General features: G+C 42.4%; 1 protein-coding gene across 1 annotated transcript; it reads left to right on the top strand.

The window, feature by feature from the left end:
• Window positions 1-1,255: 1,255 nt before the first annotated feature.
• arhgef37 (Rho guanine nucleotide exchange factor (GEF) 37) lies at window positions 1,256-23,547 on the top strand. Its single transcript, XM_069670372.1, has 14 exons — window positions 1,256-1,319; window positions 4,918-5,393; window positions 7,943-8,072; window positions 8,595-8,742; window positions 8,827-9,026; window positions 10,469-10,599; window positions 12,183-12,287; window positions 13,069-13,182; window positions 13,395-13,564; window positions 13,857-14,004; window positions 14,231-14,359; window positions 16,700-16,895; window positions 18,168-18,337; window positions 23,061-23,547. The coding sequence occupies exons 2-14, from the start codon at window positions 4,929-4,931 to the stop codon at window positions 23,277-23,279; spliced, it is 2,325 nt and encodes a 774-aa protein (XP_069526473.1). The 5' UTR covers window positions 1,256-1,319; window positions 4,918-4,928; the 3' UTR covers window positions 23,280-23,547.

Raw genomic sequence — 23,547 nt, 5'->3', positions numbered from 1 at the left:
TGAGGCGTAGTGTAATGCCAAGTCAATTCTACCAGACCATTCCAGGTGCTCGGTATTTAACCCCTCGGATGACGAGTTGTCTATCTGCTATCTACCAACAAAGACCTCCCTGGAGCCGATAGTCCTAATCTTAGAATGACCTTGTAAGCAATATTACTTATAGTTAAATAAGACAGACTGTCTCAAATGTGCAGAGGGACGGGAACAAGTGTTAGCCGGAGTAATCTGGGTATGGAGCCTGTTGTCCATAACAACAGATAACTATGAGGCCAACTCGCGGATGGTGCATATCTTCATCAGCACGCCGTTGGATTTACAATCTACAGTGTTATAGGGTCACTCTGAACCTCAGGAATACTATCTCCCTACGCCTGACCCCTGAGTCCTCAGCGGATGCTTTAACTAATATCTCTTTACTCTAAGACCTGAATAAGGAAAATTCTACCACATCTTACATCGCATGAAAGTGAATGGTTTTGCTGTGGACTCTCAAAGTCTTCCTAACTTTCTTTTGAAACTAACTAGTTGCTGCTCAGCAAACTTGCACCGTCTTCAAGTCTTTGTTTAATTGTTAATTGTGCATAAATCTTTTATTTCCGACTGAAGAAATCCAAAGGAGCGAGCCGTAAATCTCCTTTTTGTTACCGTCCACCAGAGAAGCCAGGCAATCCTCTTGCAATTGGGAGAGGATGGGACGTCCTGCTGTGCCTTTGTTTCCTGTGAGAGGAAAACTTCAATCACTTCAGACCTGCTTCTTCATTGGCCCGCTTAGTGTTTCATGAGCCCTCTCCAGGTGCCGTCTGATTGGTCCTTCAGTCCACTGTGAAGACTTTTCCGGCCAATCAGTATCCGCCTGGGTGAGTGCAACTTCCTCTTCCCACCAGCTGCTGCAGTCAATCAGCTTATTCAGCAGCATGAGTGTGTGTGTGTGTGTGTGTGTGTGTGTGTGTGTGTTTGTGTGTGTGGCCACACTTTCCTCCGCCTCCCCTCTTTTTCCTCTACAAAACAGCCGGCCCACCCTCCTTTCCACTCCCATCCCCCCTTTCCTCACACACTCATACCCTGTGTTCCTCTCTCACACACTCACACACATGGCTATACACTCACACACTCCTGCCACATTAGGCCCAGCAGCAGCCTGATGTGTGTGAGTCACTGGAGAAAGTTACACCAGTGCGTTTATGCGTGCGTGTGTGTGTTTCAGTGCTGCAGTGTCTCCTCTGCAGCAGACCTCTGCTTCAGTTGGGACAGAGCACAACAGGAGAGAGAGAGGGGGGAGATCGAGGTGCACCACAGCTGAATCAGGGATTCTGCAGAAGGTAATCACAGCCTGATCTCATGTACATGTTTTAATGGTACTCTGTCACTGATACACACTGCTATGGTGGAGGTCATGCAGAGTTTGCTGTGGTTTTGGTTCAGCTTGTGAGCGGCGGATGTCTCAGCCTGGAGCACTTGTTTTTGGATTTAAAGAAAGTTTCTGCGTCAGATTCATCTGCGATGTTGTGTGTTTGTGTGCGATAATTGCTGTTGTGTAATAGTTTATAAAAAGCTTATATGTAGTGCTCATATGATACCTGAGTTTCGGTGCATGTGCTAAAATTATACTGTTATAAATGTTACTTTTAAGTTTTACAAGCTCCTTTTTTGTTTAAGAAAAAGCCAACCTTTAAAATGTTACATTCAAGTGTTTGTTGCATTTAACTACAAGCAGCTTGTCACAAACTTTGTCCAAACAAAAGAGTTTAGAAAAGGCACAATTTTGACTTAAATAAGGAGCTATCTGACCAATTTGAGCCTTTAACCAATATTAATGCAGATTGATCACCGTCAGTACTAAAAAAGGATTGAGGTTTGATGCTCCGCTCTAGTTTTAAATCTCTCTGGGTCACCATATGTCCTTTAAAGCCCTAAACCCCTTTTGTTGGAGGGAAAAGATAAATCTGTGAGGTGGGATTACAGTCACAATAACCTATTTAAAGAGTGGTAGTTACCTCAAAAACCCAATGCAATCATGCAGAATAATGACTTTAAAGGAAGGCAGAAGAAGAAACATTTTAAGGTGTGGAAAGTGTCTCAGTATAACCCAACACAGTTTAACACAGGCATAAAGGTAGTTAGTATAGCAGTGGGCTGTTTTTGTGTTGTCCAATACATACAGTATATTTAGCAGTTGTTTTTTTTGTATGCATCTCATTAAAGTTCATGCTACTTGGCGGTGTATTGACCGCCAACACTTTTTGATGACTGTGTAATGTGAAGATGTGTGTTAAAACTGTCAATTACCAAAAAGTGGTCGTGTAATGTCTTGTCATATTTAGGCTGCAACTAAAGATTATTTTAATTATCAATTCATCTGCTGATTATTTTCAGGTTTAATCATTTACTCTGTTGAATGTAGCATGGCTGTTTCCCAGAGCCCAAAGTGACGATTTTTGTCTTTTGTCAGACCAACAGTCCAAAACCCAAAGACTCTTCATTTACTATCAAAGATCAGAACCAGAAATACTTGATTTACCCGCAGGGGGAAAACCGGCGGTACAGTTTCTCTGACGCAGAGAGGATGATGGTGAGATGATGAAGAAAAACAGGAAATGATTACATTAAAGAAGCAACTTGGAAAGTTACTAAACCTATGAATTCATCAACAATATAGTTTGTGGTCAATTATCTTTCTGTTGCCTAATTGATTTATCGACTGATAGTTGAAGGTCTAGTCAAATTTTACTTATACGTATGATCAACAAGTGAATTATTTTTCAGCAACACAATTACATTTTAAAGAGTAGATTAAAACAGATTCACAGTGTGCTCTAGTTACTACAAATATAAAGGGAATTGTTTGTATGACTTTATATAATTTTCATCATTTAGTGACAATAATACTCACCAACTCAACTGTCGAAAAAACAGGACATTTACTCAAACAGAAAGTGGAAGAGAGATTTAGGTACGGCAGTGCTGGAACATGCTAATAGAAGTCGAGTATCAGACTGTTAGAGTTACATATATAATGTTTATTAGAACTGATTGAAATGTGTCTTTGTACACAGCATGAAAAGGAGCATGAAGAGGGTCGTGTAGAAAATGTGTTTAATATTTTCACAGTTCGGAATTACAAAGGTATTCTTTTGATATTAGCAGATACACTTATGCAAGGATTAAAGACCCAACCCTACAGACTGTGGTGCATGGAAGAAATTGCAAGCCTTGCTGCTGATGTTGACGTAAATAACTTCCCACAAAGATGTCATAATTAATCACAGAGTCAGAAATAAAACTGTCATCAGAGTCAGTCCTTTAAAGCCACAGAGGGCTGTTTGGATGAACCGTGTCATGGCTAATTGTCACAGCGGTGGCAGCATAAGTCGCTCTGCGAGCAGCCCGGCAGCCTCCTGGTGGGCCGACACGTGGTGTTCCAGCTCAGAGGACCCATGAAAATGCATCTCCTCTCAGTGCATGTTGGTGTGAAGTAAACAGTGTAAACAAAGCCACGTCATCTGTCGCTCTGCTGCTGAATGCTGGCGTAGCCATCTGTATATGCAATTCCCTTCCGAGTGATTCACCTTGAATCAAGAGCAGGAATGTTACATAATGTGCCCTGAAATTTAAGTAATGCTCTTTTTGAAGATGTGATTTGCACCAGATGTTGAGAAAAACTTGTCTCGAGCTCTGTAAACAGGAATTCTTATTCATGTCAATGTGTCTCTTCTGGCATGCCTCACTCACAGTTTAGACACAGCAGTGTTAATACAGCGGGGGGATGCTGTACAAAAGTTAGCCTGTTCATCAGTCATGTTCTCACAGCTGTCACTGTCATGTGCTCATTTTCCCCCCCTTCTGCCTCTGCATTGAGCTTTGAAGTTTGATACATGTGAAACTGCAGAGCTTCTGCCTTGTGTTAGCTAGAGGGAAAAGACAACGAGCCGCTAAGACGTGTTTATGGTTGACCTTTGATTAATCTAACTAACACAAAGGGGAACCGAACCTGCATGGTGACGTTTTTCTCAACAGCTATCTATTTTGACTCTTTGAAACATGTTCCTGCTGAAGTTCCGATTCAAATACGTAGCTAAGATTAGGCAACTGAGATGCATATTTTCTTACAATCTTCTTGTTAAATTCTGTGTTGCCCATCCTCATCATCCTGTGTGGTCCATCTGTTCCACAGTGGATTAAGGACATTTGACACCATGCACTCTGCAGAGGTTATCTCCTCTTTCCATACCCAACTTTATGTACTTAATGCTTTAAAATGACAATTAAAACCTTTTTATAATACTAAACAGATGCCTAAAGCAGCTTTCCCACTGGCAAAAAACCCCACTTACACCCGCCTTATTTGCTTAATGGTAAAGGTTACAATCGGCATTCAGACCGGGTCAGATGACTCTGCAGTAGACCCGGGTAATTATCGCCTCGGCTCTGATGGGAACACTAAACCCGGGTCAACTCGCTAATTTCCGCCCCTCTCCGGCGCGATGCTATGCTCCATCGGTAACTTCTGCGACTCCATGTCATCTCAGCTACAAATTCCACCCGTCTCCGTCCGAGCAGCGCTCGAACATCGTTCCAAATTTGTCGGTTCTGAGTTTGATAAACAGACTGAATCATTAATAGATACAATAAAGACCTAACCACCGTAACATCTTCACTTTTTACTAACCTGGTCTCCAGCGCGTTTGTAATGTCAGACGGTGACACAGCAGAAAAGAGGCTTACAGGAGTATACTTCACTGGCAGTGGGAAAAGAGACAATCGGCATCTATAAGTGGGTCCTCCTGGGTCTGAAAAACCTGCATCAACGCGCTAATTTCAGTGGAAAAGGGTTAACAGTGACTAGGTAGAAGATAAAGAACCCATTTGACAAAATCATACATGAAAACACATTCTCTAAACAGTTTTTCTGTTTTACAGTGATTTCCAACATGGAGGTTCCCAGGAGGCCCCAGCCCTCCTCCTTCACCTTGCCTCTCCCTAAACCTGCCCTGTCTTCCCTCGGAGCTGCAGAGAAGGTCGTCAAGAACGATCCGATGATGGAGAAACTCCAGGCGAGGAAGAACGCGGCAGAGAAAGATCAGTTTGGAGAAGAGACGTTCAGTTCAGAGGAGGAGTCGAATGTGTCCATATATGTGGAGGCACCAGCAGAAAGCTCAGAACTCGTTGATGCAAACACTTCCACTGACAGTTTCTCAGAGGATAGCTCGATATCAGAGAAGAGGCTCGCAGAGGAGGCCAAAAAGAAGTCTGAAGAGGATGAAGCAGCAGCTAAAGAGAGGGCAGCTCAGAGGCAGCTGCTGGCCACAGAGGAGCTGGTCCAGTCTGAGAGGAATTACCTGCGACTGCTGCAAGTCAGCACTGTGACCATCAGGAGCAACCTGGAGAAACTACAGGTATGGATGAGCTGGCATTTCAAAGCATTGTTTTTCCTATGAAGACTGTCTAAAAACAGTTAAGTTTGTCCATCAAATCTTTGGCGCCGGAGAGCAATGGTGTTAAATACCATCATCATTATGTTTTTTTAAGTTCTGTCAAACTATTTAGGAGCAATGGCAGCTTTAGTTCTGTGTTTTGTGATGTTTTTATGGCACAACCATTTTGATTAGGCCTTTAAATGAAGACTAATGCCTCCATGCGCTGCAGCATCCAGAGGAGCTGTTACTCAGGGGCTGCATGGTTGTTTATAACGGTTAGCTTTTCATTACGTCTGAGGCATTGCTTATTGCTGCTAAATAATCATTTATTATGCGGTAATGAAATGAGGCCTCGTAAAACATAATGGAATAAAGCTTTATGGGCTGGAAGGACTGAGCTGTGGATGAGCATGAACATAATAACACACAGAGGGAAGGATAGATGAAGAGGAATGAAATGACAATAGAAAGAATGAATGGAAGAGCTAAAGTATGAGCTAATTACCTGTGAAGGGAAGGAAATTTACTGGTGAAAGGGGGATGGTTGATGGAGGAGATATCAGGAAGAAGATGAATCTGTGTTATCTGGTTCAAGGTGTAAGAGGCAAAATGAAAGATGGAGGTGAAAACGGTGTTAAAAATGAGGGTAAAAGAATATGATGAAGAGAGGAGGGTAGGGCAGCAGGAGAAGGCCTGAGGGAGGAGTGAGGGACAGAGCGCCGGACAGAGAAACAGAATAAATCTGTGACTGAATGGTGCCATTGTGCGACAGGAAAAGTTGCTGGTTTGTTTTCTGTGGCAAAATGCAGATTGTCTTCCAGCACGGCCCACTGTTGTCTCATTAGAAAAGAATGGAGCGAAACAAAAGGGCTCTTTATCTGCTCTGCATCTTCCCGGTAAGGGAGCAGACACACAAGGAAATGTTGCACAAGAGAAACATTACATTTACATATGTAAATAAAAACATAGTTCAGCCTGGAAAGCTCAGTTTGGGAAGGACATGAATGATGCTAGTGCAAATAATACTCTGACTGTTTGGATGCAGTGCCAGCATAATTTTTGATGGCTTTGTAAGAAAAGCTGAAACACTTAGCTTCTTTGGCTTCAGTTTTATTTGAGCTATGAACAGATTTTATTAAAGCTCCTGTGAGCAACTTTCGGTTTGTGTTGATTTTGTGTTAATTTCCTCGTCTGACACCAACCCAGCAGTGGTTACAAGCATTAAAGGGATATCTCGAAGATTTTCATTTAAATAAGTGTTGGTTAAGTCGCTATCTATCGCCGAATGAGGTAACACAATGGTGATTGAGCCTATGGCCCACTGATGAAAGCCTTTGCAGTTGCAGTATTACGAACTGGGCGCCCAGTTAGTGACGCGTTTTCCATCAGCCAGCAGTGGTTGGTCTGCCAGAGAGGGTAGGCGGAGTGCAAGTGTTGCGAGTAAACAGTAATCTACTCTGGCTGAACAAACAAAGAAAAGATGGACGACTACAGATACAACTTCAAAAATAAGTGAAAATCCAAAGAAAAATAAACAAACTCGACGCTCAGATGAAGCAAACAGTCTGAAAAGCCAGTCAAGAGTTACAACCGGAGCCAACCGTGGACGTCACACATGCGACACTGTCTGGATATCTAAGAAGTGTGCTCCCGCAATTACTGTTTATCACCATAGGTGTCGCCAAAGAGAACAAAACTGAGATCTTTGAGATTATAACTTTAAAGGTAACCATTAAGAAAATATTCAGTCTTGTCGCTGAAGGTCTCGTTTGCTTTAGTAGCTAATATAGAGGCATCAGTATTCATTTCTGTTTCATAACCATCTAAAAAATCCTTACAGGACCTTAAATTCAGGGTCACTGATTAAATTTGTACTGATGTGTTAATTGAAATATATATTTTATGTTTGTGTTTGTCTTTAAGCATGTAAAAACAGGCCTGAACGATTATTTTTTTAAATGATTAAAATCCCAATTTGGGCAAGTGCAATATCAAATCGCAGGAGCTGCAGTTCACAAGGTAAAAAGTTTCACAACATACAGTTAGAAATAAAGCATTGTTGTGCTTCAGAAAAGCGCCAGTTCTCCAGAGATAAGGGGAAGTGCTTGTTTCTCACAGACCTCTGCAAGAAAAAATGCAACTATCACTTTTTATATTTCATACGCAGATAAAACTCAAAACAAGAAAATATTCCCACTACAATTGGGATGCATACCACCATCACAATATCCGTCATAATAATTGCAGTATGATTATATTTGCATATTTTTCATCACATTTTGTTGGAAATTGTCTCATATAGAAAGAGATGATGGACATTTTATACCTGTAAAAACTACATAAAATGTCCTACCAGTCACTCCTAAAATGAGTACCATGTTGGAATCAGATTCATGTGATGGAAGGACAGAGTTGAAGATCCCAGCACATCCACTATCAACCCAGGCAGTGGAGAGGACTTGATGGAGTGAATTCTGTGCATACTTGAAATTAATTGGTGTATCTTTCCGTTTGTCCGCCCACTACAGCCTCCCTTAGCCAACCTGGACAGCATGTTTCTCTACATAGAGGATGTGATCAACGTGTCAAGTCGACTCCTCAGCCTGTTGGACCAGAAGGAGGTGAAGCCTGGAGACCCTCTCTACCTGGAGACCCTCTGTAAGGAATAAAACTTGGATTTTTTTTTTTTTACTGTTGCTCAGTCCCAGGCTGAAATCTCCCTTCGAAATCAATGAGGTTGTCCTAGTTACTTGACTAGTCAGCCAGAAAGTGGTAAGGCTGCTGGTGGTTTTAAAGAGGCGGTCTAACTCTCTAGATTAATTGCCTTTATCACACTTGTTGACAGGAAACCAACAAGATCTTCACACATCTTGCTGTCACACGTGGTTTTCACAATGTGAGAATCCAGACTTTGTAGATCTAGAGATCTAGGTCTCCTGATGTAGTGATGAGTGCAGTGCAAATTGAATGCACATATACAAGAGCTTATTGTTCATACTTCATACCTTTAAAACCATGTGGGAGCATTGACAGTGGGGGCTTTCTGGACCACACCTCTCGTATTTGCAGTGGCCTATTATATACTGCACTATTATATTTTAGGCATCCATTAGTGTTAGTAAATCTAACAAGGACGATGTGTGTTGTGCTCTGAGCATGATTTCTTGACTTTCCTGACAGGTGATTCCTTCCTCAGCCTGTCTTCAGACATTGAGGCGGCCTATAAGGAATACCTGGCCAACTACAACTACGTCACAGTGGTGGAGAACAGCTACAAACAGAAGGAGGCGCTCTGGAACGAGATAGTCGGAGTCATCAAGGCCTCAGCGTAGGTTGACATAATTTGTTGTTTCAGCCTAGAACATAAACCTTTAGCCTAGAACATAAAATGAAATGCCTTTGATCTCTCCAGGCCTGAAGTAAACGCCACCTCTCTGAGTTTCTTCCTGGTGATGCCGGTGCAGCGGATCGCCCGCTACCCCCTCCTCCTGCAGACCATCCAAAAACACACAGAGAAAACTCACCCAGCATATGCACTCCTGGAGCAGACCGCTCACACATCCATCGCCTTGAACTGTCGCATCAATGAGTACAAACGCTTCAGAGAAGTTGGTGAGTCACTGTCATATACCTAGAAAACAGGAAATATAATGCTATTCTCTTCTCTTTTTTTAATACTTTGGGATCAAATTAGAGAAGCAAGGCACAGTTATTCAGAGTGTATCACAACATTACAGACCCCTAGAGAAATAGACTTTTTTTGTCAAGGTAAGATGCTTTTTATTTGCCAGAAAAAAAGGTGACATTGCTGTCTTTACAGCCAATAACACAAAGAAACTAACTGATCCAAGCAGCAGTAGTTTTTGATGGACAAGTGGGCAATGTAATCGATATTTCTGGTTTAAAAAAACAGCCTTAGGTCCCGATCAGACAGAGCACGTTTTAGCAGCTGGGGGCTTTTTTGTATTTGTTTTCAGTGAGAGGGAAGCTTATTGTGCGCTGCTTTTGTGTTGCTGAGTGCCTCACGTTTTTCCGCTCTGTGCGGCTCCTGTTTTTTGGAACGTTCTGAGTCCTCGAGATGAAAAAACTTCAGTTCAAAGCAGAAAAGCGCCCGACGTCATTGCCGTTTTTTCCTCATTGTCCAATCGGATGAATAGAGAGGCGGGCCTTCTGTGGGGGTGACGACATCGAGTTTACCGTTGAGTTTCTGTTTCCCTGTGTTTAATGTATTTAGGATCAGCCTCTCACACTCCATCAAAGCCAGAGCAAGTGCCCTCCACCTGTCCACTTTTTAATACAGATATAACTAATCTATTGAACGCAAAGTTAAGTATTTTATCCAAAATAATTGGGAACAGATCTGTCAGTTTACAAAATAACGGATAGGTTAATGTCAGCTAATGATTCGGTGGTTACCATAACAACAGTAAAAAAAAAGCAAGCTAGCTGCTCTTTCTTTTTGTTTGGCTGTATTTTCTTATTAGCCATAACAGCGAAAACCGACTGCCAGCTAACATAGTTACTTGAGCAACTCCAAAACTGTTTGTACCTTTTAGTTATTCAGACCCCAAAATATGTAAGAAATTAGACCCAGGGTTAAAAACTCCAGACTTCCCTTTCAAGAGTCTATAGCCCCTTTTACACTGCCAGTTCAAGGCGGGATTATAACGCCTCTGTTACGCTCCGTCTTCTATGTAGAACGCAAAGAGGCACATGCTGTTTGTTTACACCTTGCTTCCGTTTTGCTTCTGCAATGCTGGAAGGCTATTTAAAAACACACACTGGGGCGGCTTTACGCCGGCGTTGCTTGGTCCAATGTAAAATGGCAATGGCTGCATGGCGGCGGAGCTTCGTTACGGTGCTGAGGTGGAACCGCAGTGTAAAAAGGGCTTCAATTCCCTATGTAGCCCAGCAGGTAGAGGAAGGCAGTTGTATGTCTATAGAGCTATGTTAGTTGAAGTGACATACAGTGTATTATAGTGTTTATTGTCTTAGTTAAATGGGAGGCCTGGAACTGAACTCCAGATTAACCGTCCCTCCTTCTCCTATTCCAGCTGATAAATACAAGAAAACAGAAACCCTGACCATAAAGGACAAGATCAACCGCCTCAACACCCACAGCATCGCCAAGAAGACAGCGAGGATCAGCCAGCACTTCAAACACGAGACTGGGATTGCAACTAAGGTAGGATAGAAGTTTATTGCCACTAGTTTAAATATTGCCTTTCCTGCAGAAGTGTGCCTAAGCCAACACGGGTTCACCACCAGCTCCAGGAAGTTCGGCATAAAAAAAGGAAAACCTAACACAAAGAAGCCACTTGTTAGTTGAGGATGATCAGAGGTAACTCTTTAAGGTCTCAAGAGCCTGTACACACACTCCCTCCAGCTACAAGACTCAAGTTAATAATTAATCCGACAAGCGATTAACCTGCAGAGAAAATGTACGAGGTGATTGTTTATTGAACCTGCTGTTTGCTTTGACCTGCTGCTCTTACCTTGCTTTGCCAGGTCACACCTCTCAGTCTGATAAGGCCTTTAAGGTCTGATCAAACAGTTCATCCAAAGTCTCCTGCATATTGTGGGACTTGTATTCGTCAGGCAAATGAAGGTTAATGCAAGTTAGACGGTGGAACAGGGTCTGAAATGTTGGATTAAAGCCTGACAGATTGAGGATTTTGAGACAGGACCAAAAGTTTTGATGCGCATGGAAACTGCTTCTGACTGGTCAGAATTTCCACATAGAAAACTGCCTCAAGTAAATGAAGAGAGAGAGAACAATTCTGTTTACCTACTGGACAGGACATGTTTGAGGGAAAATCACATTGACAACAAGCATTTGTGAAATTGTTTGGTCAGTCTGTATTTCTATCAGAGCCCTGACCTCGTCGCTCCCCAACATCCTTCCTGTACTCATCTTGCTGCCTGGCTGCGTCTCTGCAAGTGTCAACATCCGTTAACAACCCACAATGGACAGTATTTGGTTTGCTTCCTGTATTAGGTCCTACTTTAAGTCGGACTGTGGTTCATTTGGAAACAGACCAAGTCCAGTCTTTTCTGGCGGACCGTGGTCCAATGGTTTGGTCTGCACCAGGGTTCGAATGCGTGTTCTCACCTGTCCAAACGAACTGAACTTCAGAGTAATGTCTGAAAGTCTGGACCACAGCTGTTGGGTCTGAATGCACCCTAAGCATTGTTTTCTGTATTATATGTTCTATAACAAGTACTTTTATATCCGTGCATATCGGGAAACATATACACAGATACTGATAAATCTATGATGCCAGTGACGATATCATCCAAACGCTATGTTTGTTGGGCTCTACTTTGGATAAACTCCTCCTTCTCTTATGCCTCTGTCTCATGAAATAGACGTGCAAAGTGTTCTTTTCTTCTGATCTAAGAGTTCCATGAGCATCCTCACATGTCCCCCGTGGCTTCATTTGTAATGGTTGCCGACTGCTTTACATTCCTTCACTATACCTTGGTGATTCACCAATGCAACAGAGTACCAGTGTTTCAGAACAGCACATGGAAAGCAGTCTTGAGAGAGTCGAAGGTCAGGTACAAGTGATTATAGTTATTATTTTAAATTGTAGGGACATTATGTATGGCATCATTCCACAGATGCTGATCTAAAGCTAAAGAAAGAAAGCAGACATCTTGCACATTTTCAGAGCCAAGAAAACAGTAAACAGGAAAGTGTAGTTAGCATCTTTTTAAAACCCTGTATGACAGAAACCGTATGTTTCCCTGTGCGTTGTGCTCTAGCTGGTGGATGAGGAGTTTGACTCCCTGGAAGGTTTCTTTTATGTCCTGGAGCATGGGATCCTGGAGCTCCTTGAGAACGTGGAGACGTACCTGCATCACCTACAGGTAGGCTGCATTTCCTCAGCTTTAATCAGCGTTAATTAAGATATACTTCCTGTTGTGTGTATCATTATGTGGAACATTGCCTGAAGGCTACAATACAATGTGTGCAATGTCTGGTTTGAATAAAGTCCTGAACGTTTAGGGAAGGACATAATAAATATCTGTGAGGAATTGTTCTTTGTTTATAGTCACTCTGCGGACTTTCATACTGTCCTCAAACTGCTGCTCATATCTCCCTTGAGCTTTTTGCAATATACGTACATACATTAGCCCTTGTTACAGGATAATTTAGGCTCCAGAAGACATTTTACACAACATTTTGTCTTTGTCAGCGCTGTTCACTTCCCAGTGATTCATTTGAGATCACACCAGTCCCTCTTAAAACTTAGACTTTCTGGAGAAGTGGAACAAGTGGGACATAGCTGGATATTTATACTGAACATGTTTATGAGTCACACTGTGTACACTCAGAGGCTCCTGAGGTCAAACACATGGGTTTTTGTGTACCTTTCCACTCTCAAATTATCCTCTGTTTAAGTTTTTCCTCTTTATATTCATAGCTAACAAGGATCTGCACTGTATCCAGCATGTTTTTCAGATTTTCCTGCTAATATAAGGCCAGTTATGTTTGCAAGGCCAGGAAAGTTGGCCACTTTCTGGGTTAATAAACCATGTCTTGCGTGTTCAGAAAGCAACATCTCTTCACAATTTGGCCATAGCAGCCAGTTTCAGAAACCTGAGCAGGGTTTATATGTTGTTTATTTTATCATGGTGTTGTCTGCAGGGGTTCCTGGCCTGCAAAACAGAGGAGTTTGACTTCGATATGGACGGAGAGAAGGCACCTATTTGCTACAAGGAGATCACTACAGCTCTCAGACAGTGGATTCTTCCTACATTCGTGAGCCTACTTGACATTTTCATCCAGATATCAGTAGTTAAATTATTTTACTGAGCAAGTTAATATTCTTTATTGCACTTTAAAAGAAAAGATTCTCAAGTATCAAAGTGAATACTCTTTGTGAAGAAGGGACCCTGTCAGTCTTAAATGATCGATGCATTAACTAGCACAGCATTTATCTCATGTTGAGCATCATCTGTGCTTCCATATAGGAGAAGAGGATGAGGACGCTAATCCACAAGCCGCTGTGTGCGCTCCGTGACCTCCTGGCGGGCCCGAGGAACCTGATCAGGAAAAGGCTGGACAAGCTGCTCGACTACGAAGTGATCAGTGAGAAGTCCAGTCTGAGCTACGAGGAACAAGACGTGGCTAACACATACAGGTAGAGAGACAGAGAGGGCTTGTTACAGGCTGGACTCAAGGGTGGAAATTATGTGGGATTATTTGATGTTGCAGGATTTATAAAAAGGAAGTGAGTGCATCGGTCCATATTGGAGTCGTGGCATCAATCCTGAACTTCACCTAGTGATCTCCTTGACACCATTTGGGGATATTTAAAATGGTGTTTTAGCTTGTAGAGTCATATCATACCTCAAAGGGTTTTTTGCAGTCAAAATAACAAAAGTGCTAAAATTTGGTTCTTGTTGACATTTTAATTTCGCCTCCCTTCACAGGACAATGAACACGTTGCTCCTCAATGAGCTTCCTCAGTTTAATGGTTTGGCTCTGCAGATGATCTGGAGCATGTTGGGCACGTTCAGCTGTCTGCAAAGAGACCTCGCCTCAGACATGGAGCAGCTGTTCCAGAGCTTTGCACAACAGGTAATGCCATATGGGGGACAAAATTGTCCAAAATTAAGTTTTCTATTAAGAGGAGAAAAAATAACTTTAATTTCTCGGCCAATTAATCAATTATCTAAACAATAACAAAAAACCCAAGAAGTCGCTGTATTTCAGTCCCCTAACTAAATGTGACTATAGAAATTAATGAGTTTTAAAGGATTTAATTTCTCTACTCATTGTTCTGTCTCCTGTCTCTTTCTTTCAGCTTCCCCAAAGCTCGCTGAACCCCAGTGCATTCTGGGAGTGGGCAGAATCTGCAGTGCTTCAAGGTGCGAGGAGGTTGGAAAGTTTGTGTCAGGATGTAGGAGACACGCTCAATGCCCCCGTCGTCCAGGTTGGTACAGACGGAGCTGAAAGTAGCTGCTGTGTCAGAGTGTGTTTAGTTGGGTTGTTGACCAGGAACACTTTGATGTAACTTGTGCTTGTTTACTTCATTAACCCTCTGAAGTGTCATAAATAGATCAAATGTCAACAGACAAACATGGTTATTAGAAACGATAAACTGTCATTGGACACCTGACCTTCATCGCCTTTCAGACTCCAACAGGTGCACGAGTAATTTTAGCTGCTTTATTGGCAATACATGTCCCACTATACAAAGATGTTGCAGAAGACGCAGAACAAAACGTCACAGGACACACAGAAGACACATTTCAAACAATTAATGATAAGTGCAACGTAAAGACGAGTAATGTAAAAATGTAATAACAGAGTAAAATGAACAGTAAGTGTGTGTAAGAGTAGCAGGATCTACTACAACAGATGCCTCTGTTGTCAAAACTTGTCACTCCAGACTGATGTAGCAGCATTTCAGTAGAAACAGTAACAACAGGTATCAGCTCATTAACAACGCAGAGGAAGTTTGAAAATCTCTCTGTTGAGAGCTCATTGTGTTTACTTCATGGTCCATAATTAGATAATAATATAAGATATTTTTTATTACTGTGTCTTTTACAAATACCATTAAACACATTAAATGCAAAAGGATTGGCAAAAATTGTATAAGCTTTTATAAGGTTTTAACTCCAAGAAAAATTATGTTAACTGTACGCCTTTTAGTTCCTCTTTGAAAACAAAGAAACATCCAGTATATATTTTTGTCATACTGAGAGAAAGCTTCCTGTATGGTGTGGATTATGTTTTTTAAAAGGTCATAAAAAGCATCAAATTTAATCATATCTACAGATCCCTTGTTATAACCAAGCTAGTATAACGGGATGTGTCGTTTTAGAAGTATCACAGACGAGGGTTCCCCCTTTGGCTGTTTATTCTTGTGGTGGACAAATAATTCTGCATAATCACTGGAATGATCTTAAACATGCATTCAGGATGATACTAGGGATATAGAAACTCTCGTGTTACCACACACACACACACACACACACACACACACACACACAGTTTGGAAAGTGGCTAACTTCATGCAACACAGCATACATGCTGAACTGATACAGTCAACATGCAAATCTACGAATGCACACATGTACATCTTAGTGCATCTCTAAACAACTCTAGGTACACTATATATGCATTGATTTAATAACAAATTTAAACAAAGATAAACAGTGTCACAATAATCTGGACAATGCTATGAACATGACCTTCCTCTTACATCTGCAATCTGGTAGCATGGCAAGTGGAAGCATGATTTGCCATAAAAAAATATATGTAGGCGTTCATGGTCTCCAGAGGATGCATCCTAATATCTAGTGCTACCAACTGGTAAAGTGAGTAACCCTTGTGCAACATTTCCGGTTATGATTAAATGCGTCAAAAACGAATGACCAAAATATACAAACATAGGATGCTAATATGTGCTTCCTCTTATAGCGGCAGTTTAATATTCACTGAAAGTATGAGAGGTCTGATTGACAGCAGCTTTCGTGCTGTTAATTATTTTCTCTTTTGGTTTTGTGTTGTAATTTTGCTACACAAACAACATTTCTTTAAACATATGTTCCTCCTGTCTGCATCACTACCTATCAGATACCTTAAACTAGGTCACATTCCTTACAAGTTGCTAGGTAGGTTACCTAGCAACTTGAATTAATAACCTCCAGAAAGAGCAGGTGTACTCGCCTCACGTTTTCTTTGTCATAGTAATAACCATAGATGAGATTAGAAGAGCTTCTGACAGGTTATTTTTGTCTCCAACATGTTTTACATGCTGAGGAATTTGCAGCGTCATCGCAGTGATTCATGTCTGCAGCTATATGTCATTCATGTGTAATTAGAAATCAGTCATCGATGACAGGACTCTGAATGTGCTTCTTCCTGTTCTGCAACTTTGTAAGATACTTCCCAGCATGGTCACATAATCTCAGACTGGAAACAATGAACGTCATTTCTCAGCTGTCATTGCAATTAGGACTTTATTCAGCCTACCATGCAAAATCACAGTTATGGAATTTAATGTAAGAATGTAAAGGCTCAGTCCTCAAAACACTGGATTCTGATTGGTCAACAGCAGGATCCTCCAAAATGTGCATGTTAACAGATTACTGCATTTTGTGAGAAGCTTAAATTAAGGATTTTTTTGTGGTAGGACTATAATTTCAAACAGCTTTAAATTGAATTTATTTATTAAGTTGAACACATTTCTTACCTCTGGCTCAGGCCCGTTTTCTTCTTTTTAACTTTTTTCACTCTACACTCTTATGTATTTGTCATTTAGCCTCTGAGTCCGTCCTCTCAGCACCGTCTGAAGCAGCTAACAGACAAGCACGGTTCTGGAAAGATCTACCAGGTGGTGGTGACGGTGGTGGGCAGCCGGGACCTGGACCTGAGCCTGGCTAAAGGGGAGCTTGTGGCCATCATCAGTGAGGCAGACAGCCGCGGAGACAAGAAGAGATGGCTGGTCGATGCAGGAGGTAAGAAACAACTTCCTACTGCTGAGTCCCTGGTTAAAACGTTAAACGTGTATCTGTGTTATGAAATGATTCTTGGTTGGCTGTCCAAGTTACATGTGATAGAAATAAATTAAAAATAACAGCTACTGTCTAGAATTGTGGATGTGTAGAGTAAGAACTATTATCCAAACTGTCTAATGTATATCTGAGGCTAAAGGTGATGCTGCAAATACTGTTATAGCAGATACTCTGATGTCAGTGCAGCCTTTCCTACATGCAGCTCTTTGGCACCATCTTTTGGATGTTTGCTGTAATTGCAATTAAACCCAGTAGTTTTTGTTATGTCATTTAGCCAGGGGGAAAAAGTGACTCTACTTTTATTTCCTATTTAAATTCGAAGCAAACACAAGATACTTGTGCCCTAATGATTAAGGTTAAGCATTCAGTGAAGAAACCCCTCCCCTTGTCATCCCAATGCTTATAATCAACCTACCACATGACCCTTAGTGGTAACTGCAACCCAAGCAGCATTGCTAAATTTAACTGACCCAGGCTCCGTCATGGGAGCTCCAGGTGCTGACAACACTGATACTACAAAAGAGAGAGTTTGTAGAGCGAGGTGTGTATGAAAGAAGGCGGTGAAGGCAGAGCCAGGGGGAGGTGCCCTGTCCAGGGTTGGCACACACCCCCACTGGACCGAGCTGTACGCTTCACCTTCTTCTACTCCCTTATTTTCATGAGAGAAGACAGGAGAGAGGAAGATGGGGGTTAAGGTTAGGGAAGGGGGTAACCCCAACCCGAAGCTGATACTACCTACTTAACCACATACCCAACTCTAACTTGTAGTTAGATGGGCAGCGAGAGCCAGCGCATCAAACAAAAACATCAACACAGTTATCAGATGGGCACCTCCCTCCCATGCCGGTAATAATAACAAAGGTCTTCAAAGACATGACAAACAAGTAAGGGTAGTTGCTCTTCTCCAAAAAGTTGGTAAAATCTAGTTTGATAAATGTGTAATAATCGATTATAGCAGTTTTATAGTAAAGTATTTTTTATATAAAAACAGATTGTTAAGAAAAAATGTCCAAAATTCAAAGACTAAAACTTCCCCAAATTTAGAAATTCAGCAAAATGAGGTCTTCACTGTTGATGAAACAAACCCATTTGAAGCCCCAGCTTGTGCTCTGATCATTTTTCATTTAATAGACCAAACCACAGCAAAAATAATTGTTACTTACTGTCCTGATATATAACAATATGGACTCCTTTATCTATGTATGTTGCATGCAGGCAGAAGAGGCTACGCTCCTTCTTCAAAGCTGATCCGATATCACCAGCCGACAGATGACCCGCCCCCTTCGCCACACCTGACCCTTCCTGATGGCGTGACAGGAATCAGGAGACACTCCTACACCCCAGAGGGCCGGCCACTGACCGTCATGAGCCAGCCCTGCTTCCAGGTGATTCATTGATTGAAACTCACTCACCACACCACCCCAGTCACATCAAACCATCAACAAAGAAGCAGAGGCATCGAAGCCGACTGTATCTAGGACAAGAAGCTGAATTTAACGCATCGTAAAGCCACCAGGCCAAATAACCTCCGCCTGCATGAGAGATAAATGTCCATACCAGCAGGGGGCGGTAGTCTGTTTGTCTATATGTAGCTTCTGAATACTCCCAAAGGCAGAGTTCAAATGAGCGCCTCTCAAATATTATGTAAAATACAACAGTTTGACGTCAACATTTCCATAACAATAGCATCCATCAGCATATTTTAAAGCCTTGTTAGTGTTTATTATACTGCGAAGCTTCGGCTGACCTCCGCCTGCTGCTCTGAGTTTAAATGATCCGACATCAGCCTCCAAACTTTGAGTGTGTGTGTTAATTCCCTTAAATGTTACAGCCTCGGTGTGTCTGAAGCTGTAACTGATGGATGTGACAGCGTCCTGCCAGGGAAGCATCAATCTGTCACATGCCTGACTGTGACTGTGTGTGTGCATGTCTGTGTTTGTGTGCTGGTGTAATCATGTGTGCACCCGTATCTGTGTGAAAGATGCGCACCAGTGTGTTATTAATGGAAAGGTCCATAATTAGCTGTTTAACCTTGTAAGTGGGTTACGATGTGAAGGGTCGAGAGTTAATTTATGCGGTGCAGCACTGCAGCGCAGAGATAGAGCGTGTGTGTGTGTGTGTGTGTGTGTGTGTGTGTTGTGAGATTGATTTACATTTGCAACACATGTGAGTGTGAGAGGGGAGTGTCATGGCTTGTAAATTTGTGATGGTTTATGTGGATGTGTACATGGGAAAGAGAGAGATTTAGATGAGTGGATGAGGAAGCAGGATTGCGTTCGGCGTCAGGCGTGTGTGCGTGTATGTGTGCGTGTGTGTGTGTGTGTGTGTGTGTGTGTGTGTGTGTGTGTGTGTGTGTGTGTGTGTGTGTGTGTGTGTGTGTGTGTGTGTGTGTGTGTGTGTGTGTGTGTGTGTATGTGAGAGAGAGATATGCCTCCATACGGCCTGTTAAAGTGAGTGATTGCTCCGGTGACCTCATAGAGGCAGTTTTTCATGACCCTCCTCCCCACATCCATCCCCATGACCCTGAGTCTGCTCGTATACAAAACATACACAACATACACACCCTCACACCCCGTCCTCACTCTGCCTGATAGAAAACATCTTTCATGTGCACCAAGTTTCTGTTCTCCACTGCAGAACATTTGTTCCATGCTGTTGTATGATTACTCACTGTCAACCTTGATGACCTTTATGCACATGAAGTAGAAGCTGCAACATTAAGTTGCCAGATTGGCCTAGTCTGCTGCTTCCTCTGTAACAAGAGAGTTGCCTCTGAGACACAGTGTGACTGTGGGTGTCTGCATGTATTACATACAGAGTGATACCTACATACATACTGCGTGTACCCTGCTGCTTATCCAGTGTCAACTGGGCTGGCTTCAGCTGCATCGTGTCGCTACATGTAGGCTACTTTATCCTTTGGTGGTTTCATTGTTGTCATCAGTAGGCTAACTGTTTATGTACAACTCAGCAGAGACTGGATTAACTCTGATGTCTGGTTTTGAAGTGAAAAGTATGGAAGCCCTTAGCGGACATGCATCCATACATTTTATTAACTCCGATTTCCTGTGGAAACGAGTCGTTTTTCTCGACTTATTTATCACAAGATAACAATGCAGCACCACTGTCACGTCAGATGATCATAACTCGTATCTCCAGAGTTGCAAGAGCACAAAATGAACATAGAATGAGGCTTAACTCACCTCGTTAGCGTGGGCAATGGCAGCATGGCATGTCAGGTCTTGTTTAGTTTTCTAGATCACCAAAATTGAGAGAATCAGTGCTGTTATCTTGAGGTAACGTAATAAATGTATCAGTTATAATAGGAAAACCAGCTTTGTTTTCCCACGATAACGGGAAAAATAAGTTGCGATCTCGAGAAAACCACCAGAAATTACTCGCTATCACCGGAAAATACAAGTAAATCAAGAGTGAATAAAATGTATGGATGCTTCTGTAGAAAAGATCTGAGCAGAGCAATTATACGCCGCTGTTAAAAATAGATCTATACCATGTCGAAGGAGACTAAATAGAGGTTTAATCTCCTCTGAGCCAGCGGATATCCAGCCATGTATGAGTCAAATGATTCAGTCATAGTGCCTACCACTGTCATCAGAGTTATTACACTGTTTACCCCCACTATACATTCAGTCATGAAGCCTCCTTGCCTTTAAGCGGACATTCACCTTTGTTGGAAATGATCTCATTAAGATGTAATTTTCTCACATTTCTGTCTAACATCCTGGATGAGTTGTGTCCTTACAGCTTGTAGACATCCTCAAAAACAATATCTGTTCTTCTGTAGACGTGCAGGAAGTCCTCCATGTCATCGTTTAGCTCCGCCGCGCCCCTTTCAACCCTTTCATTTCCATCAGAGCAGTAGCTGCAGGAAATACTCGCTCAGCTCCTTCAACATGTGCAGCCCATAGCGATTTTGGTTCTTCATGTCTCTGCCCAGCAAAATGCTAATGTAATGCTAATTGGAGTAGACCATCAGGGCAGAGCTGATGTCGTAGCTGAGAGGTGAGCTGAGGTGTAGGGTTTGTTAATGACACCGAGTGGCCGGCTAAACTCTGCTATTAGCACTGCAGGGGCTCTCTGTCATACCAACACGGGGCTCATTAGGAAGCCTTCATTCTGAGGGCATGCATGTGTGTGTGTCTTTTGTGTGTGTGTATGGTGATGAGATGGGATTTGTCAAGACATAACTAGTGGGCTTAACCTTTTCAGAGAATATTACAATGATTTGTGGTTGTGTTAATGTGTGTGTGTTCGCTCGCATTGTACCTGTGTGCCCGCATTCTCCTGTCTTTGAAGTTGTGTGTTGTGGATTTCCATACAACAACAGTGTGTGACTTGCACACGGGGGGTTCAGGATCAGAGCAAGTGAGAGGTTGATGAAGTCCTTGACGAGACCCTTAAAGCACTTTATCACCTCTGAGGTCAGAATAACTGGCTGGTAGGCATTCAGGCAGTTGGATTGAGGTTTCTTCAGGACAGGGACCATTGTCGGCAGTGTGAGGTATGGGGGAACTATGAAGAGGGCCAGGGAGAAGTGGAAGATCTCCTTGAACAATGATGCTATAGCAGGTCAGCTCAGGCTCTGGGAACAAGTTCAGATATCATGTCCGGTCCTGACTTCCTCCTAGTGTCTCCTGACTTCCCCTCTCCGTGTCGCTCTTTGTTTTAGAGTTTGGAGTATGAGCCATTGGCAACTTGGGTAGCCGTAAACGTAAGCATTCCCTGTTTTAGTGTCATATCATACTCTACCTGGGACCATAACTTGCCAAGTAAACATCACGCTGTATTGAAGAAAACTTGAAAGAAGCGATTGAGACCAAAAACTTGTTGTTTACTGAGATAATAAATCAAGTGAGCAGGGAGCTCATTATCCTATAAACCTCTTTTTGCTGTAAGTGGAGTCGCCCCCCCCCCCCCCCCCGCTTAAAGGGGACATATTTTAGCTATGCAGTCAATTTCCTATTATTGGAATGTGTTTTTGAATCACGCTGGTAAAGTTTGTTGTTTCGTTTTAAACATTGCATACTGTATAATTGAGCTTCTCTTTCCTCCTGAAACGAACAAGCCATTTTGCCATTCAAAGGTTAGACCTTAGTGGCCGCATAGCCCCTCCCCCATGTGTGCGATCCCACATGGGGGAGTGGCCAGACGGCACTGTCACTACAAAGTTGTAGAAAACATGGCTGCTCTAGGATCGGTTATTCGGCCTTACATGTACGAGTCAGAATTGCCAGGAGGTATCTGAATGATAAGTTGAAATCTTGACAACGTGACTACAACTGGTGCAAGAAGGCAGCCTGAGGTGAAAGACGGTGAACGACGATTGGTCGATTTCAGCGAGAGCAAGGTTCTACGTAGAAACCTGCTGTTCTGAACGGCCCATTTCAGAGCCGACCTTTTTAAAAATGTAATTCCTGAAAACACGGAATTATACAGTTTAACAAAAAACCCATGAAAATATGAGAATATCCATTCAAAGATATGGCCCCTTTAAGCAATGGCGTCTCTTTTCAGACCTGGAGGCTACATCCAACTCTTTTATACAGTCCATCCCAAAGAGTGACTCGACGCCTGTCTCTAGTGGAGGCTCCCACTCCAGATATGACTTGTTAGCGGATAGTATTTGGCCTCTAAGTGTGCACAGCGGGTGTGTAGCTCCTCTGCCAGAGACATTTCGGTAGTCACCATGCTGGAGGAAGTAATTTTGTAGTGCTTTTTTCTCTGTAGCTTCTGCCACTTATCTGATTTAAACTGTTGGAATTGTGATTATCTTCACTGCTCTCCAGATGTTGTAAGATGCAACTTTGTATTCATCCCTGTTGTTTTTAAATCTAGTGCTTTAAGCAGCTGAGCGTCATGGATGGCCTCTGCGTGTTGGAAGGTCATGAGGGTCACCTTAGGAAAAAGGATCTTCCACTAAACTCCCAAACATTTATTCATACAACAAAAACTGATATTCTAAGAACGTTAATGCACGATCATTGCATCACATCCCATGATTTAGTTCCCCACAATCAAACAAGCATTACAGAAAGCTCACATGGCTTACCTTTGTTCTTGTTTTGAACTCAGCATCTTGTCTTCCAGGTGTTTGCAGCCTATGACTTCAAAGCGAGAGGAAACCATGAAGTCTCTGTTCGGGCCGGCGAACCTGTCCGCGTCCTGGAGTCTCACGACAAACGAGGGAACCCTGAGTGGAGCCTGGTGGAGGCGAGAGGAGGGCAGAGAGGCTATGTGCCCTCCAACTACCTCACAATCATGCCTGTAGGGGGTGGGACACCTGGTGCATACCCGCCCTACTGCTAGGAGGAAAAGGACAAAGGAAGGAGAGCAGCATGAACTGTATAACTGGGTTTTCACCAGTACTTTATTTACAAGGTTTACGGTACTTTAGTGATGAAGCTGCACTTGCTTCCTCATCAAAATCAGTATTTTTGAACGGACATTAAGGCCATTAAATGGCCACAGTGTTAGTGAGCAAAAACAATCTTTCAGTTTTAAAGCTTTAAGGATCTTTATCACTTATCCTTCATCCACTTCCTGTGCAAACCAGAGCAGGAAGAGTTTCAAAAAT

This window comes from Semicossyphus pulcher, unplaced genomic scaffold (genome assembly GCF_022749685.1).
Source record: "Semicossyphus pulcher isolate SPU_LCO1_2020_fin unplaced genomic scaffold, fSemPul1.0.p SCAF_2, whole genome shotgun sequence".
NCBI classification, from domain to species: domain Eukaryota; kingdom Metazoa; phylum Chordata; class Actinopteri; order Labriformes; family Labridae; genus Semicossyphus; species Semicossyphus pulcher.
The sequence above is the reverse complement of the archived record's forward strand: the minus strand, read 5'-3'. Positions and strand labels throughout refer to the sequence as shown.